Source organism: Oryzias melastigma, linkage group LG14 (assembly GCF_002922805.2).
Source record: "Oryzias melastigma strain HK-1 linkage group LG14, ASM292280v2, whole genome shotgun sequence".
NCBI lineage: Eukaryota > Metazoa > Chordata > Actinopteri > Beloniformes > Adrianichthyidae > Oryzias > Oryzias melastigma.
This window is the reverse complement of record NC_050525.1, coordinates 27,954,112-27,974,802: the sequence shown is the minus strand read 5'-3', so window position 1 is coordinate 27,974,802 and position 20,691 is coordinate 27,954,112. Positions and strand designations below refer to the sequence as shown.

At 39.8% G+C, this 20,691-nt stretch overlaps 1 protein-coding gene across 3 annotated transcripts in view; it reads left to right on the top strand.

The window, feature by feature from the left end:
- tmem132e (transmembrane protein 132E) overlaps positions 1 to 16,856 on the top strand; it is a 509,296-nt gene extending 492,440 nt beyond the window's left edge. For all 3 annotated transcript variants that reach the window (XM_024263983.2, XM_024263988.2, XM_024263973.2), the window contains exons 8-9: positions 6,339 to 6,533; positions 11,035 to 16,856. In XM_024263983.2, the coding sequence (XP_024119751.1) occupies positions 6,339 to 6,533; positions 11,035 to 12,105 (1,266 nt within the window). In that variant the 3' untranslated portion in view covers positions 12,106 to 16,856. The remainder of the gene's footprint in view (positions 1 to 6,338; positions 6,534 to 11,034) is intronic.
- Positions 16,857 to 20,691: the final 3,835 nt, after the last annotated feature.

The following is a 20,691-nucleotide window of genomic DNA, read 5'->3' as shown; positions in this document are numbered from 1 at the left end:
CTTAGAACTAGTTGGTCCATCTAAATCGAAATGTACCAAATATAAAATTTTTGCTAATTCTTAGAACATAAATCTACATTTTTATTTTCAAACTATTGACAATGAACACCAGTCTAAACTTTAAAATAACATCCTTTAAATCAAAACAGAAATGACAGTATAATTTGAGTTTGTAAATCAAGTTTTCCTATCGTCAAGAGTTTGGAGGAAAAAAAGATTTTATTCATTTTAATAATAATTACCTAATTCCTAGCTTTTAATGAGACAAAAAATTCTTGATTGTGCTGATTTAGAGAAAACCGTGTGAAGGAGAAGAGCAAAGTCAACTTCAAACCTGGTAAAATATCAGTTCTGTCAAAAGAAGGTTTTGAAATTTTTGTGAGGATCAAATAGTTTTGAGTGTAAAATATTCATTTGTTCTCGTTTCAATGTGTGAATGAAATAAAAGGGTCTGAGCGAGCAGGAGGTTCAAACAGCAGCTCCAGACGTCTGTGCAGCACTTATTAAGACTGCTGGTATTTTTGTGTTAAATAAAATTTCACGTAGAAAACCGTTGATATGTGATCACGCTCTGTTTTAAAATCAATGCACAGTTTGATTCGTCTTCAAAACGTGTTCTGACCTTTAGAAAAGGGTTGAATTTTCCTTTTAGTGGCTTTAATTAGCCTCTGAAAATACCACAGAATCTTGAAAAGCAGAAAAATCAATTTTAAGCAAATATTTTCCTCCTCGGAGCGCTCTCAGACTCCGCTCTGCTCTGCGTGGAGCTTCACCTCCAAACTCTTTTTTAAGCAGAATTTTTCTGCAGAAGAATAAAGCAGATCTGGCGTGGGGCTAAATGTGTTGTTGTGCAACAAACTCCCGCGGAGTGTGATCCATCATGCAGCTCAGATTTCCTTAAAAAAACCTCAGTGTTTTATCTTTTCGTTGACTGTCATGGCCTGGGGGGGTTTGCGCTCCACAAACCTGCATGAGGACATGCTTGTGCACTGCCAAGTTACCATAACACATAAATCTGTCTGGCACGGTCATTCATCACCAGCAAACAATATGCATGAGGAGGACGAGCAGACTGCAGACTTTTTCCCCTTTAGGCTTTTATCAGCAGATCGAAAAGAAATCCAGGAATGCATTAGGAAGTTTATGGTGGAGTTAAAAAAGCAGAGAAATGGTTTTCTCCATGTAAACATCTCCACACAGCATCTCAGTTTCCCACCATTAACGTTTGATGGGTGACAACGAGAAGTCAAGATCATAAAAGTCTCCGGCAGCAGAACCGTAGAGAAGTCTGCAGACTGAACTTTATGAGGCAAAAAGGGGAAAAAGTGTCTTGAAGCCGAATCATTTAGAAACTGTTTAGTGTAAATCTGCTGGAGGGGTGAATGCAGACCAGAAGATCGGTTTGGTCGGTCCAGCAGCTGATTTGGGGAGTTTATCTGCATAAACTCTTTTTGTACCAAACCAAGTCAAATTTGGCTCAATTGAAGAAAAACAAACATAAACCTGATCTGACTGCCGATTAAAGGTTAAGGCTTTAATCTTGTAAATTTACAAGATTAAAGTTAAAGTGAGCTCTTCTTTTGAAACTCCACATAACCGACGGTGAACCGCGGAAAACATGTTACACTAAAAAAATGTGATTTGAGTCGCCAAAAGGTTCAGAATTTCTTAGTTTTTGAAACATATCCAGAAATAAAGCTTCACAGAATGATAAACGGACAACTTTGGTGCTTTATCTTGTTAATTTATGACTCTCTTTCTCATAAATTTATCGGTTTTTTTACGTTAATTTGTGACCTTTTTCCTCACAAGTTTATTATCTATTTCTCACAAAATGTACATGTTAGAAAGTAGTGGAGATCCAGCTTTTAAAGTCATAAATATACAACTTTATTCTCGTAATTTAACAGTTAGAATTTTATTCTAGTGAACTTGCGTGTTTTAAAGATGTAATAAAAAAAAGTTTTTTGTGCTTGTAAAATGGCCCTAATATTCTGTTGTAGTTTACACCATTTTGGGTGGATTTTTAAATCTATTTATTTTATTTGTCATTTACATAAATATTTGATAATTAAAAGAGAAAATGGCTCCAAGAGTCATAATCATAACTTTCATGATAGACTTTCTTTATTTGACCCAGTTGGTGTTTTATTTTGTATCCTGCTGTCAAAAGTAAAATAAATTAAAACAGTTAATTCTGGATAAATGTAACACCATCTAATCCAAGTACTGTAAGTTTTTAAATCCTTATGTCATAAATAAAACATAAACTGTATTTTTGTATAACGATAAAGTGGGACTCATTGGGTTTCAGTTTTAATCAACTGGACCAGATGGTGCTTTTATTGTGAAAGGTTCCAGACCCTTGGATTAGAAAGATCAGGGAGGGGGGGACACTTGATGATCATTATAAAACCTTGAGGTGAAGAATTACTCGAAAAGACTGACTTGATTTGCTAAAATGACACAGAAGAAACATCAGTTTATTTATCATCAGGATCCAGTGAATCCTTTCTGGGTCGGGGGGGGGGGTTCTTCTAATTCTTTATCTCTAACACAAACGTGATTTACAGTAGAAAGTTTGACTGTAATGAATGGCAGCTTTGAGGTTTCTGACTCAATCCTGTCTCCTAATTTCCCGCCGTTCTTCGCTCCTTTCATTTTCCTCCTCGTTTGTACGTCGGTGAAAAACTGACTTCATCATAAATTCAAGCAGTCAGCCTTAAACAGGAGCAACAACATCACAGCGTCTCGCTTCCCTTGAAGTGTTCAGCCGAGTCTTTCAGAGAAAACCAAAGATTTACCACGAGAAACTGGAGAAATTACAACCAAGTAACATCTCCAACCATCAGTGATGTAACTGAGGAGAAGGAACTTTTCCTGCTTCTGGAGGAGGCAGCGTTCCTTGGTTCTTGGTGTTCTGATCCAGCAGAGCGCCCCCTTCTGGTCTGACAAACACCCTGAGCTGCTGGGTCTTCTTCAAGAGGAAGAGCAGAAACTTGAATCAAACATCTGCTAGATATGAGAAACTGGCCACTCATTGAAAATCACTTCTCAGGTTCTGCTATTCTTTAAACTTTATATTTTTTAAAAGTACATTAATATGTTTTAATTGTCAAAGGATCACCAAACTTTATCTTATTTTACCAGAAAAACCTGGTAGTTTTCTGTAGTGTCTAAAATGTATCAACTCATTTTATGGTCTTTTTTTTTTTTTTTTACTCATTTCAGCTTTGAAACTTCAGACTATCGTGAAAAAATAGACAGTAAGACTTTAAATAAAACATTTATGACTGAAAACTATAACATTTTGTTAACTCTCTGTATCCCTGTCGTGGTCACGGGGCTGGTACAGACCAATCTGACCACAGTTGGGTGAAGGCGTGGAACATCCTGGACAGCTCGCCCTCCCGTCGCAGGACCAGCCGACCAATTTTAAAATACATCGGAAATATTTGGTAATGCTTCATAAGATCCAAATCAATTGTTTTTTTAAACTTATTTTTAGAGCAGCAATCTATTAATTATGATGATCATCATTTTTATCCAAAATCCAAAAACCTGTGTCGTTTTGTAGGACATAGTTTCTGCAGAGCGGCAGGAGTTCGTTAGGAATTCGTCTTTGGGTTGTGGGCTGAAAGCTCTGTTTGGCCCCGCAGCCCCTCACACCCCCAACCTTACCGGTGCAAACAAATGCTTAGAGATGTCTTCATAAGCATCATATCAACACTCATGAGGCATTATTAAAACATATATTGGTGTGTTATAAATGTCTCTTAAAGGCGTAACAAATATATGCAGCAAATTAACTCATAAAAACCTTTAATAAGACATTTACAAATGTTAATAAATGTCTTATAAAGGCGTGTCAACATTACTAATGTTTGTTAATGTCTTATAGATCTTAAGGAATGTTTTTATAAAGTTCTACCCAACTTTTTTTCCTTATTTACTTCTTATTTTACATTATCTTTTCCGTTTAAAGTAAATCTATCAGTGCTGCTAAAAGGCCAGACCTGGAGAGTCATCCCTACGCTGGTTAAGGCGGTAATGGTTTGACAGCTGCTGCTGCGTTCAGCCGTTTGATGCAGTGAGCAGGTTACACTCCTGCAATTCCAGAGGTTAAGAGCTGGTTATTGCAAAAGACTGAGAGGGGGAACGGGGGAGACGGCGGGGGACGGCGGGAGGCTGAGTGAAGCTGAGCAGCAGGCGGAGGCGAAGGAGCGAGGCTGTGGAGTTCAGCGACACCAAGCCGGGGTCGGCGAAACAGACGGAAGCAGGAACTGGGTGGGAGGGGTCACAGGCTGCGAGATGGAAGGTCACGACTTCACCATCTAGTAGGGAGATTGAGGAATATTGTGGAAAATAAATGAGAAACTGGTGCAGCTCTGGTGGTTAGACGTCTGGAACGTGTCGACTGATGCAATCGGGACGCTGTGAAGAAGTTTTACACATTTACCTCCTAAAGATTCATGTTTTTTAAAAAATAACTGCAAACTTTACAGAATTTTGCCAACTGATGTGCTCGTTTCCATCCTAATGACAGGAAAAGTCTGTGCAAATTCATTTTGGCGCATTTTGTTTTAGATGAAGATGCAGAAGGTGTAAAAATAGATCCGTTTAGTGCGTGTAATGTGATTGATCAAACATGAAGCAGGCCTGTTTTTGTGTCTGTTTTTCATGCCTGAAAGGCTGGAGCGACAACGGAGGGACAAAGAGAGAGCGTCTTTATTGCTCTAATAAATATTTTTCTTGTTGCGCCAAAGGCAAAGATTATAGAGACATATCGCACACCGAGTGTTGCAATCTTTCTCGCGTCTGAAGGAGTTAATGGCTGTTATGGAACCGCTCATGATAGTTAAAGCTGACATTAATTATGTTCTCCTTTTCCCCGTTTCCCCCTGATATCCTCTTTGTGCACAGTTCCCTCCTCTCCTTCATCTGCTGCTGCACTGTTATAACCAGATCCACAATCTCAATGTAACAAGATCTCGTTACAACGACGGTTATTCTGACCAATAGAAAGACTGAGGAACAGCTGTTTATTTCTCTATAGAAGTCTATGGGATTTTGGCTTGTTGGAGCCAGCAGGTACTTCCTGTTTGGAACGCCAGGGGGGAGGAGTCACTCAATCCAGTTCTCTTTTACTTTTAGTCACAAAAACTGTTCACATTTGAGACATTGAGACTCGAATAATTGACTAAACTTAATAGAAGTCATTACTCTTGCAGAAATGCTTCACTTGACTTAAAAGTTTACAAATATTTGCCTCATTCCCGCTCATTTTTGTCTTTTTTTCCGCTTTTTATTTTTTCAGTCAGGTTGTATAAAAACATAAGGTTGAAAAGAAAAGATGAACAAACATTGTATTTTTCTGTTTATATTTACATGATCAATGTGAGCGTGTTAAGTGTGAGCTGAGGGAAGTTTAAGAAAATATCATTGGAGACTAAAAACGGAAAAAACACTTTTGTGGCTTTGGATCAATCCCCTTCAGTGAGGTCAGTTCAAGCTGAAACTGATGTGGTTTAGAAGGTCTTATGTAACACGACACCTTCAAATGCTTGTTTCTACAGAGAGGCGGGATCCAGCCCACTGCTCCAACGAAAGGACCAAGTTCCTCTTCAATTAAGTGTAAATTAGTTTTGGCTTCAAAACAAGAGGAATCAAACAAGAGTGATGTGGGAAGTGTCCCTGGGGTGCAGAGGCCTGTCATTCCGTCAGCCTCTCATCAGCATCCTCTGCTGTTCTCCCGTCAGATTGTTAAGCAGCGGCTGCAGGCAGCAGGATTTTTTTATTGCTTTGGAAGCAGAGCCTGCGTATAAATGATTGCTTGTTGTTTCAAGGTTTGGTTCATGAAGATAAGGGGAGTTTGTCAGCTGCCAGAACCCCTTTTCTGGACGTTTTTTTGGCTGTTGTAAAAAGCCTGAGACGAAGGTGGAATGAATTCTCCATCGGAGTCTTCGGTGTGCTCTGAAGGCCTCTCTGCAGACCACCTGCGGCTGCAGAAGTGAAATGTTGGTGGAAGAACCGGCGCCGACTGGAGCGTCATGTGTGATGCCACACAGAGAGGGGTTTCCTGTCACCGGTTTGTTCCTCGCCGTCCGTCTCCTGGATGATGGACTCTGTTTAGAGTGGAGCTTTTATCTCTGTGTGTCTCCAGCTTGATGTACTGAGACGTTGACGCCGGAACAAACGGCGACACAAGACACTTTAATCCAAAGTTCGCTGTCGGAGGTTTATGAGCTTCACTCGGGCAATAAAGCTGTTGTCTGCTGCGGCGTCCTGCAGCGTCCTGTCAGGCGCAGACGCAATAAAAGAACCTGTCTGTTCTGCAGGTGGAGTCCCCGCTGGCCGTGGACGCTGCGCTCGGTGAGGCGGCGTTCTCCGTCACCGATGACAAGGTGTCCATAACGGAGCTGCGCGTTCACACCGTCTCGGGCCTGACTCTGTCGCTGCAGCCCAGCCCGGGAAACAGCCACACCATGGTCGCCAAGGCAACCGCTCTGCAGACGCTCACTGCTCTCAAACAGGTACAAACCGTTCAACACCTGCAGAAGTTACTTTGATATAGTTTCTGTTTTATATGACAAAGTATTAAAGAGGGAAAAATTGTGAGATAACAACCTAAATTTTAGATAGTAAAATTGTAAAATTTATTACAATAAAGTTGTACAAAGTATAAGAAAAAAAATATAATTCTGATTGACATCACGCTGCTCAAGAATCTGAATCTGGTTTACTTTTTACTTTATTTTAAGGAAATTACAGCTTAAGGACAAGTTTTTCCAAGTAAAATTAAGAGTAGATAAATCATAAATGTACAACTTTATTTTTGTGAAATGTTTTTTCTTATAGTTTATCTCATTTATTGTCGTACAATTTCTCCTTTTTTTTTACTTTTTCCTCATAATTTTACAACTTTATTCTGAAGTTTTTTTTTTGTTTATTTATTCATTTTCTTCTAAAGTGGACCTAATACTACTAATAAAAACACTACCCTATACTTTTACAACTGTTATTTCATTTTTTGCAGGTCAATTCCTCATTAATTTGAAAAGCAAAAAAAACAAAACCCCAAATATAAAAAAATGTTTTAAAATACAACACAGACGAGTCAGAGACGGAGAAACAATTTCTGTGAAAGTTTAAACTGAGGAGAAACAAACTTCCACTAACAGCAAACCGTCTCTAATTTCCTTTTTTTTAGTTTATAAACCATTATTTAACCAAGTAAGTATTAAGAACATGTTCCTATTTACAGTAATAACCTGGGAAGAGGAGAAATACAAATGTAGATAAAAGTACATCAGAATACATACAGCAATTTACATCAAGGAAACTATTCAGTAAAAAATACCTTATGAGAAACTGAGGGAAAAAATCCTTTTATTTGTAGAATAATTTAAAATATTAGAAGAAAATTGATTTTAAAATCCAAGAAAATGTGCAAAAAGTGTTTAGAGGAAACGATTCTGTAAATCAGTAGAATAGAAGCCAAACTAGGTCAGGATTTGATTCATTTCGGACTAATCTTCTCACTTTATATTAACTCTAGAGCTGTCAGGCGATTAACATTTTTAATCGCCTGACAGCTCTAATTAACTCACTTTTGTCTGATTTTCTCCAATAAGAATCTTTTACTTTAATGCTTTTAGTTCCAACATCTCGAGGCAGAAGACTCAGAGTATATGTTCAGATATTTATACTTGAAAATCTCACCAAATACTTTATTCCTGTTAACTTTCTAGTAAGACGTAACAACTTTTTTTGGACGACAAATCTTGACAGTAAATTAATTTAAGAAAAATCTCAAAACAGGTTTTTGAATATGAAGTTTGTTTATACATTTGGTTTAAATAACTTCATGGTTTAGTTAAACGAGGCAGAGATAATAAGTTTTCCTCTTTCTGTCCAATTTAATTTCAGCAAAGACAAGAATGAAGTGTCGTTTATTCTTGTGTGCTGTGAAAATGAAATAAATGAATAAATGAAAATGACATTTGTCATCACTGGATAGTTTCATTTCAAGAAACTGATTTGCTTGATATGGAGAAACTGGAAAGTTCTATCTGACGGAAAACAAAGCAAATGTATTTAAGAACAGACGTTGTAAAGTAAACATAGTCTATAAATAATTTTAAGGTATTTTAAAACTAATTTTAGCATTATTATGGTCTAGAATTAAGGATGGGACTGTTATAGCCATTAAAATTCAGCATATTTTGGAGGAATATACCAAATGTAAAGATATAAAACTCTTTTTTTAGAGCAATACTTTATATTTCCAATTACCTGAAAAAAAACACTGAAATGTGATTGTTTACAGCCTATTTTTAAGATTTCATTCAGTCTTTAGAGGGCAAAACATCACAATTTGGTAACAGAAAATCTGATAAAACAACTTCTATTATTTCATTGGCAGATTTTCTTTTTTATGTCAATGAAAAACTATCTTATAGTTTTAAAACTGGTTTGAGGAGGACATTTTTTCAGAGTTGTATCAACATTTCTTCCTCAAAATAAAACTAATGCGTTTTAAAATTAATAGTTAAGCTCCATTTTCACATACTTGTTCAGTTTTACACTCCTTTAGCCCGTTTCACTTTCTTTTTTTCTTAATAGTGGTGAATATTAGAAGTCAGAAATGTACCTCTTAGTTCAGCACCAATTTAATCATTTTAGATCCTTTTATAGTAACGCAGTCGTCGAGGATCTCTAAATCCAGAGTATTAAAATAGTGAGACTTAATCAGTGCAGCAAACCTCGGTATTTTCTAAAATCCTTTAGTTCCTCGGGTCTAATAACATTGATTCCTATGGTTAATATTTTAAGCTGCAGCTACTTTTGTCAGGAAAAATGAGAGATATACGCAGCAAATTAATAAGGATCCGTGGTTTTAGTTCAAACTCTAGAATAATCAGGCCTGGAGGAACACTTTCTCTGCATCCATTTTCCAAAATGGATTAAACTGCTCAAGAGGCAGGAATGTGCTTGCTCTGTGAAGAGTGTTTTTTTCTGCTATTGTATCTTCACACAGAGAGCAGGACCTCTGCTCAGAATTAAGATTAAGAAATGCATGCATGTGCTCTCCAGCCCTCGGCTGCCCTGCAAGTTGCTAAAGCTGCAATACGACCGAGAAAAGAAGCCAGCATTAAATTCCAATTTCTCCCGCTTTCTGCTTCTTGGCCACCTTGAAATTTAATTATTGTAATGTATTGTCCTAAGTGCTCCCCAAGGCTGAGCCATAAAAGGCAGCCAATCCCTCCACCGGCGGAGCTCTCCGAGGACCGCTGGAGCTATTTCAAGACATTTGATTCCGTTTTAGAGGAAAACTTTCTGGATGTCCTCTACAGAAATGAGTGAAACACATAAACTCTGATGGGAGAGATTTACAGTCCGGGCCTCTTTCTATCGTTCATTTCCTGGACAAGCTTTTCCCGCTTTACAGTAAAACCATTCTGCTGAGATGGACTCACTCCCACGCTAAACCAGCCCGTTTGTGGGATACTTTTAGACCTGATTTGCATCTCAAGATGGAGCAAATATTTACACCCCTGCTGCATATTTTATAAGCTAAGCTGTTTAGCTCACATGCAGAGCGAAGCAGGACGTGGCAATATCAAAGAAAATCAATCTTAATCACATTAGCTACTTTAAGGAAATGCACGGATTTCTCTCTAAAATAAAACCCATTGGTGCATTATTTATTTGATGGTTGGCATTTGCTGCCTGTTTCATCTCAAAGCAAAAGGGGATTTTTCTCCCTGCATTCTTCTCCGACTGTTGGACAAACGCCGCCACTCGTTCCTGATGAACGCCGATGTGTAAGCGAGCTGTGAACAAAGGCGACCGCCCCGATTACACGGACAGCCGTGTTGTTGCTTTCAGTCTGCAGCAGATGAATGTTGTCATGTAGAATTTGAGCCATTCTATCCAATCTCTCCACAGGGGAGCGAAGACTGACACAGAAAATAAAGTGGGAGAAATACAGGCGGCAAATCCAAAGAGGCAGACTCATCAAACCTTATCTGTCTGAGCTGCAGAGCCAAACCTGTGCTGCTGCTTTGGGGGCCACACAGGCAGGCGCTCCTCTGCTTCTGCGGCTTCAGAGACGGGCCCGTCTGCTCTCTGGGCTGGTGGTGTGCGTGGGCTAGCGCCGATGCTACGCTAACGCTCCAGAGATCTGAGCGCTGGACCCGGGCCAGGCACTTCAAAGGTGTATTTGGGAACGTTTTTAGAATGTGGCCAACTCCATAGGAAAGAGCTGAAGCGTCTGTTTGAGTGATCAAATGCTGGAGACCCTCAAACTGTCAAGCTGCGTTCACATCGCCCCCGGCAACACAGGAGGCCACTTAATATGAAAAGTCAATGTAAATGCGCTGAAACGTGCTCACATGTTCAAAACTTCAGTTCAAGGGGAACTACGCAAGTTTCTACGACTGTTTTAGGCCAGAGAACACAGTTAAAACTTTGACCAAACTCCTGGCTGCAGACGAGAGGGCAGCTGAAAATCAGAGCTGCTCTGATTGGACGATAGAACTCCTCACAATAAATAAACCTGATCTCTCAACAGTGTACACAGCACCACTCCATGTAGCGATCAGGCTAAAAACGTTAGCTGATAGCTCCTCCCACCTTCGGCTGCAGAGTCCAACTCATGTCTGGACAGGCAGCGAGACGCGAATTCGTCCCGTGGTGAAAGAGAGACGGCCAACGCTAATTTATCACACGAATGGCAGCATAAGAACACTTTTCCCAAAATGTCACCATGCTTTCACCTAAATGCAAGTTTTCCTCCAGGTCTGTGTGGTCAAAGAAAGACTTCAGCACTGGCCACAAATTGCATGTAAATAGTCACTTTCTTATAATATGTTTGAGGCTTTTTTCTCCTACTTGACGTTTTTGTTGGTATTTTACAATAAAAATTACATACTAATATTTTTATGGATGCGAAAACCCCTTTGGTTTAAGAAAAGCTCTTCATTTTCATTCACACTAAACCCCACATCTGTTTGCTTCTCTGTCTGACAGGAGGCCAGTTTGTCCATCTGGATGCTTTTCAGCGACAACACCGCCGCCAGTCTCATCTACTTCGACCCCAAAGACTACAACCTCAATGCGTCCTCGCTGAATGACAAAGTGGCGTCGGTGTCCCAGGAGCCCCAGCAGCGCTGGCCTGTGGTGGTGGCGGAGGGGGAGGGCTCCGGCGAGGTGGTGCGCCTAGAGATGACCATCTGCGAGGCCTGCCAGAAGACCAAGCGCAAAAGCGTCATCGCGGCCGCCGAGGTCTACGCCAAGGTGCGCTTCGGCCCGGAGGACGACTCCGAGGAAGACACCACCACGGAGGGCGAGATGGAGCTGGCGCCCGTCACCAGGCGGCCCGCCATCGATCCCAACGTCAACGGGAGAATCTACGAGACGTCGAATGAGCAGCCCGCCAGCGTCCCCATCGACTACACCAACTTCCCCACGATGAGTAACCAGGGGGTTCCGATCACGGAGAGCGATGAAGACGAGGATGAGTTTGTGCACTCCCCGCGCAGCATGACGGACCTGGAGATCGGCATGTACGCTCTGCTGGGAGTCTTCTGCCTGGCCATCCTCGTCTTCCTCATCAACTGCATCGTCTTCGTGCTGAAATATCGCCACAAGCGCATCCCGCCCGAAGGCCAGGCCAACATGGACCATTCCCACCACTGGGTGTTCCTGGGAAACGGCGAGCCGCTCAGGGCCCAGTGCGAGCTGTCCCCACAGCAGGTGGAGAGCCCCAGCAACCCCCTGGAGGGCGTACAGACTTGCTGCCACGGCGACCACCACAGCAGCGGCAGCTCTCAGACCAGCGTTCACAGTCAGGTCCATGGCAGGGGGGACGGCAGCTCCGGCGGCTCCACCAAGGACAACGGCGAGGAGACCAGCTCACCCACGTCCAAACGCAAAAGAGTCAAGTTCACCACCTTCACCACGCTCCCCACGGAGGAGCTGCCCTACAACTCCATCCCCATCGCGGACGAGGAGGACATTCAGTGGGTGTGCCAGGATATGGGCTTCCAAGACCCAGAAGAACTGCACAACTACATGCGCAGAATAAAAGAAATAGCCTGAGATGAGCGGCGCGTTCCTGCTCTCAGTTTCAAAAAGTTTCTTTCTATTTTTGTCTTTTTCACCGGAGTGGAACTTTTCACAGACTGGGAGGTTTGTGTTTGGGGTTAGGGTTTAGTTTGCACAGTGCTGTAATCTCATACACCCTCACAGACGTGAACGGAAGCCAAAGACTCCAGCAGAGGGATCTCCGTCACCAGAGACATCTGTAAATCTTTGGCAGACACGCCTCACCGGGAAGCTGAGCCATGGACACCCAGGAGCTGCTGCAGCTCTCCTCCTTTCAGGAACGGACTCTGGAGGATCCGAACGTTTGTTCCGGAGGCTCAGCGGGACTCTGCCGTACTCACTCCAGACAAAGAGGCCTTCGGTGAAGACAAACTGTCAGACTCCAGGAAGCTCTTCTGTTTGGCCAAATGGCTATTTTACTCATTACGCCACACGCTCATAGTTTGTACTCGTTCATCACATTTCCTGGTAGGTAAAGTCTCATTCTGGCGCCGCAGAGGCGAAAGGACAAATGGGAAGAGAATCTCCGACTCTCAGCCACCACATTTTTACTGTAAATGTCCATAGAATTATGTTACCACCCAGCCAGCAAGGCCAAGTGGCCCAACATGGTTTAAAAGTGGGCAGAAAATGTGGGCCGATCGGGTTGACACACAGTTTCTGTGGTGGCTCCCACTTAAGCCAGTGTGGGCAAACACAGGTGAAGCCACCACAGAAACTGTGGACAAACCAAATCAGGGCCCACACTTTCTGCCCACTCAGCCTTGCTGGCTGGGCATGCATTTAACGCATGCCTCGTTTGGCCTCCATACATGCCGACATTCCAAGTGTCTGTAAATAATGCATCCATGGATTTGGTTGTGGGTCCGTTTCTCCGTTATGTGAAGACAGGCGAGTTTGAACTCAGTGGTGTCCCGTTTTTAAAGCTCTGACGACATTTTCCCCCAAGTTTTATTGGCTCCAGCCTCTGGGAGGATCAAGAAATCTAAACAAATATTTATATATATATCTATGAGTTAGTAACATTAATTGTGAGCACAAGATCCCTTCAAATTTGATGGATTATTTTTTTCCCACTCTTTTCCTTGTCCTCGTGTTGGTTCTTCACATTTAAAAGTTTTTGGCAAAGACAAAACCAGAAATCCGTCTTAAATGTCAATGAGGTGAAGGTGCTGTTTACAACTCGCTAAACTCAGTCCTGACAAAGACTTTTAAGAAAACACCGGGAGATGACAGCCGACCTCTCATCGCTTTCTTAGCAGATGACTTGTGAACGTTAATGCTATTCCAGCTCTGATCTCACATGAAACGAGTTCTTTTAAGGACTAATGAGACAACCGGCAGATGAAAGATCACTTCCTTTAATTCTCTGCATCCTTAGGACTCGGATCGTTCTTTCATGTCAGCTGACTGACAGATTTCCGCGATCCCACGAGCCCACAGAAGTCACGTTCCTCGTCTGTGATGATAATGAGAATCATCTCTGTTTGTCAGCTGAAGCTGTCGCTCCAACCTCTCTTTGCTGCTCTGTTACCTGCTTTTAACCCAGAATGAATGAACACAAAGCTGCTTCTGAACCTGAAGACTCATAAGGACAACAAACTTTATCTTGACTTTGATCTGGCAGCTATTAAAAATAGTATTTACAGATATTTTTGCTAATTTCCAGAGTTTTCTGAGACGTTGGACATTGTTTTAGTGTCCACAAACTAATTTAGGACAAAATGAATCTATAAAATGTCAAAGAAGTTTGTGTTGTGGTTGCAGCTTTTACCATTCTTGATTCATTCCGCAAATAAAAGCTACAAATTTAAGAAAACTTCACCGTTAAGAATATTTTAGCTTCTGGATCAAAGATTTTACGCTAACAAATCTCTGTGGAGCCTGGTTCCATTCACCAATTAACCACTAGAACAGGGGTGGATGAACTCCGGCCTGGGGGCCGTATCCGCCCTTTTAAACTATCTAATCTGGCCTGACGAACTGGAATAAATTAATCCTTAATCTTGTTTTCTTTTCTCTGTGATTGTGGTGTCTGCCCCATAGGTGGTGGTGATGGAAGATTTGTTGTTTACCTGATGTTTACGTGTGTTTTCTGAGTCGGTCAGTCACTTTTCCAACACCACATGAACGCAGCATTTCTTTAAGTTTGCCTTTTTCCTTGATGGACATAAACCTATTGGTGAAATTAGCCCTAAAGTGGAGAAGTTTTGAAATAAAAACTGTTCTGTTTTAAAATGTAAATGTTTATTTTCAATCAAAATTAAGGTCATTTTTCGTCCAGATTCCATGTTATTTCTTTATCTTGCGAGGAACATGCCACACATTGTTTCCTCTTCTCTCAAGTTTTAGAATCCTTTGTGTCCCACAAGTCAAAAAGTTTCCCACCCCTGAGAAATTCATCCTCCAATACTTTCATGTGCTCCAAATTTATGATAAAAATAAGCAAACTTGGTCGCATTTCAGTGGTTTTTGAGGTTATTATTGATGTTTAAGATCAAAGTGACTCTCAAACAGGGCGTGGTTGAATGATTAACAGGCCACCATTGACTGTATCTAAGATCTGGACTGAGTGAGTGTGATGTCACCCCTGAAAAAATGTTTATTTTCAGTGCAAACCAAATGAAGTCAATTTAGTTTTTTTTTAATGATAAAACTAGAAAATGACACTAAACAGTGATAAGTCTGAGCTGGTATTAGTCAATGTTTCTATGGCAACCAGTCCCACCAATCAGGAATGAGCTTGAAGAAATCTATCGCTCGAGAATCTGACAAAAAATCTGTCAGTAAAATGCTTTGAAAGTTGCAAATTGATGCATCTGATTGGTCAGTTTTTAACCCGAATAATTAAAACTACAAAAAAAAAAAGAAAGAAATCATGAATAAAAATAGGATAACAGATGTTAATTTCTCTATAGAAGTCTGTGGGAGTTTGGTTCCTCGGAGCCAGCAGGTACTTCCTGTTTGGATGTAGAGTCCAGTTCTCATATACAGTCAATGTTGGCAACTAAAATCCCCAGCTCTACTAAATCTTAGTTGCCCCGCCCATTTTCCTAAGTTAGCGGCGACCACAGAGCTGACAAACTGGTTTCTCGTGGAGCAAATTCAAACCAGTTGGTCATGTGACCACATCGACTGCAATCAAGAATCTGTCATTTGGGAAAGTTTAGCACAAGTTTCAAGAGAGTTTTAGCTGAGTGAGACCAAACTCTGAGGGTTTAAGGGATTGATTTTGAATTTATCTTCTTGAAAAGTCCCAACATTCACGATAAGATCAGAGAGAATCAGCAGCGTTTCCGTTCTATCTGGATGAATGTAGAATTCCTGACAAAACACGTTTTTTGGTTGCGGTGAAAAGCCTCGTTGTGCTCAGATTTTCTCATCCATGTTTCATCACATCAAACTCAGATTTCTAACTTTTGATTTTTGATTTTTTTTACTTCCTTCTGCATTCCTCGTCGTCTGTGTTCTTGTGACTTCGGTCCTCATTCTGTTTCCTTCAAGCTGCTAACAGAGACTTCTTGCAACATGTAAATGAAGATTTGGAATCCCCTCTGCGCCCTGACACCCGCCCCCCGTGAACTGTGCACGACATGCACGGCTCGGTGATGTGAGCCACACACTGGCTATAATATTGTAATGTACAGAGCACTGTTACATTTCCTGTATCCTCTTGAAAGCAAACCCTTGTATTTTCCCGTAATATGTAAAGTACTAAAGAAAATGCAATACACGGGTGACACGGTGTCATTCTTACTTTGCTCTCAAGGTGTTGTGTTGACTTGAATTTTTAATTAGCGCTGCTGTCATTGGATGAATTATGTGGGGAATTCTGCATCTGTGGATCCGACCTTGAAGGACTTTCACTCACAGACTTAACACTTTGACTCAGAAATGATGAATTTGTTAGTGAAAAGAAACATTCACCAGATAATTTAAATTAAACAAGACATCCAGGGGAAAGCGACTTCTCGAATGTCTTTCTGTGCCGGGGTCGGTCACGTTCTGATGTTCTGCTGCTGCTTTTTGAGGAGCATATATTTACACTCACATCTCTGCTGAGCACAATCCTGCTGCTTCTCTCCCTGAGAATTCCTGCAGGAGCCTCGGAGGTGTTCAGCTGGAGTCCTGGCAGCTTCCCTGCTCCTCACGCAGCAGCAGGGCTGACAGCCTTTGAGCTCAGGTGAGACACTCGGGCTGCACGGACAGGTAAGGGGACACATTTGTAATTGTGATTATGGACAAGATGAAAGAACAAACAGGACTTTTACAGGGAAAAGAAAACGCAATAAAGCCTGAATGTGGACGGACTCTCCAGCTGAAGAATCTGCAGATCCACACATCTTTAAAAGCAGCTTTAAACCACAAATCTGAGAAAAAACTTGTTTTTACTAAAATATGACCTGGAAGAGTTTTATTAGCTGATTGAAATTCAAGGTTTTGCTGTTAAAAAAAAGACTTTTTAAAGTTAAAAATCGTGGATGAATCCTTCCACACATTAAAACTGTGGTCAAACAAATAAACAAAATTTAAATAAAGTTTTAAAAAATGTAAACAATTAATGGAAAAAAAATACTATCTCACAAATCGAGATAAAGCATAGTTTTAAATCTTAAGTCAAAAGTAATTAAGCTGAAATGTGACTTTGAAGTCAAAGTCATCATGTGGAAAATTGGGTTTGATTTCTAGATAAAGTCAAATATTTTAAACAAGATGAATAATTTTATATTTATTAAAATATATGTTAAAACAAAAAAAAACTATTTTGAAGAAGAACATTAATTTTTAATTTAATTTAGAAGAGAAACATTTATGAAAAGTAAACAAAATGTCCTCAAAGCATCTAAAATAAAAAATAATTGACAAATTTGGAAATAACACTAAAATTAAGTGATTACATAGAACTTTAAGTTACAATATGAATAAAAAATAAAATGGATGAAATAAATCAGAGATTTCAAAAATAAAGACAAGAATGTTGACATGGAAAAAAGTATGTTTGGTTAATAAAGTTTTCTTTTTATTTTAGGTTTTAGTTAGTTGCAGGTTTTCTCTTTGAGGAGCTTCAGTCAGTTCAATATATTACATGGAAACTTAAGTTAAAATATGAATGTAAAAAAATTAGACTACATTTAAAAAAAGAAAAATACAGCCGATGAACTAGATTGGAGGTTTTAAAAATAACATTTTATCAAAAGAGTTTATGTAGTTATTTTATTTTTTTTAGGTTTTAGTTAGTTTCAGGTTCTTAATTTGAAAAGCTTTAGTTAGTTCAATGTTATAATGATCTCAAAGCATTTTAAAGGAAATGGCTCAAACTGTCAAGCACGGTGGTGAGAGAATAATGGTGTGGAAATTTTGGTTCCACAGAACTTTGATTTTAGACGGTCACCAAATTAGTGGCAAAAATAATTTTTTTGACAAAATAGTCAAAGTATAGATGTTGAATGTATAGAAATCTTCTAAGTTTAACTGCATAAAGACAAAAACTGAATTTAAATTTGCCAAATTGAGTCATTTCCACTGAGAGTAGATCTAAAATAAATAAAAAATTCATTTGTTTTCTTTACTTTACTATCAAACCTTAATCATGTTTAAATAATTACAAAAAGTTGAAATAAGGTGAGTTTCTTGACTCCGAACTCCTTTAAAAAGTCCAAACAGGCTGTAAGGCAGATCTGTATCAACTAAATCTGCGATCCCACTTGTTTTGATGATCCAAAAAACGATGCAGAAAGCGCCTCTGCTCCCTCCCACAATCACATTTGGTTTGTGCAAAGGTCAGGGTGCAGTTTGCAAACATTTAACAGCCCCAAAGCTGCACAAAAGATAATTTGCAGTCAGCAGAGGCCTCAGAGGACAATTGCATTCATTTTCATGAGCAGCAAAACAACAAAGAAAAACAAGATTGCTTTGCTTGTTTTTACTAAGCCATCAAAAATCGGCTGCGTTTGTCTGTGATTGCGTCTCTGCTGTTTTACATATATTTTACCTAAAACGCCGCTCTGACTTCTCTCTGTAAACAAAGTTGTTTAGTTCATCATGAAACGCCTTAAAAAGATGAGTTGTTTTGGAAGACTTTCCTAAGCTTTTCCTTTCAGAATGAAGCTTTTTTGGTTTTATTTATCCAGCACAAAATGAGATGGAAAAAGAAATTTTTTACAATAACTTCTTGTCACTTTCAGTTTGATTAGATTATGTTTCCCAAACTGATTCAGCCCAATTTAGTTTATTTCTTAATTCCAAAACAAAACAAAGGAGAAAAATAATAAAGTATAGTTTTTGCAAGCTCAGAATCTGTACTTACTTGAAAGTTTCATCCACAAATCAAACTGTCCAATCACAGAGCAGGTGGCTTCCTGCCGTCTTTAAGGTGGATTTAGGTGTTAATATGACCGAGAGGAATGTACAGAACATTCCTCGTACAGCAGATCATTTTTTACACATTTGCAAACTTAAATTTCTTGGGCAGATTTATTTTGAGAAATGATAAACTTGATTTATGTGCCAACTTGCAATTGCGAATCTTTCTGCCCTTGTTTTGAGTCCATACCGTTAAGTCTTGTAAACTTTATTTAAACCACTCAAAGTTTCCCTGCAGTTGAAAAATTTTACATTTGAAATATTTTTCAAATCTATACATTTTCAAGTAGTATGCAATGTCTTCTCCCAAATAAAGAAACAAAATGTAAATATTTACTGAAGGTCTACATTTATTTATGACAAAAATATCATGTAAACATTCTTACATTTATTTTTATAGATGTTCTCTTTTTATCAATTTGTATCATCATGTAATACTTTTCTTACAAGTTAAAGAGTAAAAATAAAGTACCTGATTACATTTATCGTATTACTTTACCAGAGCAGCAAAGCTGCGGCGTGATATGATGCTGAGATATTTTCAGAGCAGCTGCGGAGGATCGTGACAGAGAGCATCTTTAAGTTCATGAAGCATCAGCAGTAAATGACAGGTTTTCTGCCGTCATTCCCTCTTAATCAAAGAGAAGCTGCTTTTTACACCTGAAATTGTCACAGCGATTCAGAAATGAGGAGCGGAGATAACAGCCTCTCACTGACACACGCCTCCATGGACCAGAATGCAACGCTGAGCCGGGACACGTCGCCTTTTCAGCTGTTGTTTGTCTAATCCATGTTCTGGATCTGCAGATCATGTCTCTTTTTACATTCATATAAGAATATCTCTAAGTTTAAGCTGACTTAAGACATCCTTCCTGAAATAGAAGCAGCGCATCAAGCTGAGACAAAAGTAAATCAAACTTGCTTAAAAACTTTAGCTAACAAAGGAGTCGGAAAGGAAAACATTTCACCAAAATAAAGCTTCCCTGCATTCATGATCTGGTCCTCTGATGGATTCATTCCGGATCCAGTCCATCCTGGTTATTCCCAAAGAGAACTTTGACATCTTCAGTCTCTAAACCAAGAACCCGCCAGCTTTCCTTTCATTCTTGATGACATCATTGGGTCACACATCCCACCTGAAACCTTCCTAAACTATTCCGACCTGCTTTAGCATTCTGTCAGACACTATTGTTCTGGACGTGAGACTCCAAGTACTGAAGGTCCTCCACCTGCTTCCTGATCCCAGTATAAATCACAAAGTCATCTGCAAACGTCATGATCCTCATAGATCCCTGTCAGTCTGTCCATCAATGCAGCAACAAGAAGAAGCTCAAAGTGGATCCTTAGCGGTCGATTCCTCTGCTGTCTCTCCCGTGGGTCAAGATCAGGTATCTGCAACCTTTAAGAGAGCTATTTGGGCTCGTTTACTACGGATCAGAACCTAAGAGGAGCCACAAAGTCTTATCTTGATAGTGCTGTGCATTCATTAAAATTAATTTTTTAATAAACATAAATGATTCTTCTATCGTTGCATGAATAAAAACCATAATATAAAAACAAACTAGCATTTTCTCAACATGTGAATTATTTTTTATGTTTAAGTGAAGCTTGCATGATTCCTTTCAAAATAAAAGACGCCTCGTGCCAGATTAGACCACCCCAATGCAACTCTGGACAACATAAGATTGTCTGTTTTAAACTAATAAAAATCAGACTTTTTACCAAAGTTTTGCTCAGTATTTGAAATCGGTGTTTTCTGGAGGAAGCATAGAGCAAACACGACCTCTTCAAGTCAGCAGAGTTGTAAAAAGACCAAAGATTTTTCTCTGACAGTCGATTTTCTTGATTGTTGTTTTTGTTTGTGAATAACCTTTTTACAGTAAACATCCTCCTTTTAAGTGCAGTAAGTGGTTCAAAAGAAGCCTCTTTTTCCTTTGGGCTAAAGACAGACCAACCTTAGATCTGTGCAGCATCAACTGGTTACATTACCCACTCAATTGGCCACGGGAAGTTCAGTTTTTAGACTCATTTTGAACGTCCCAATTTTCTGTGACGACATGCAAACGAGACTAGCTGCAGAAAGCGTCCACCTTCACAGCGAATGTGTGCTTTGAAGTTCCAGCTTGTGGTCTTTGAGAGTTTTTAACATCTTAGTGTCATAAAAATGTACAAACTTCTTCTCAGCCAGAGAAAGTAAATGTGGATTTGACACTTTTG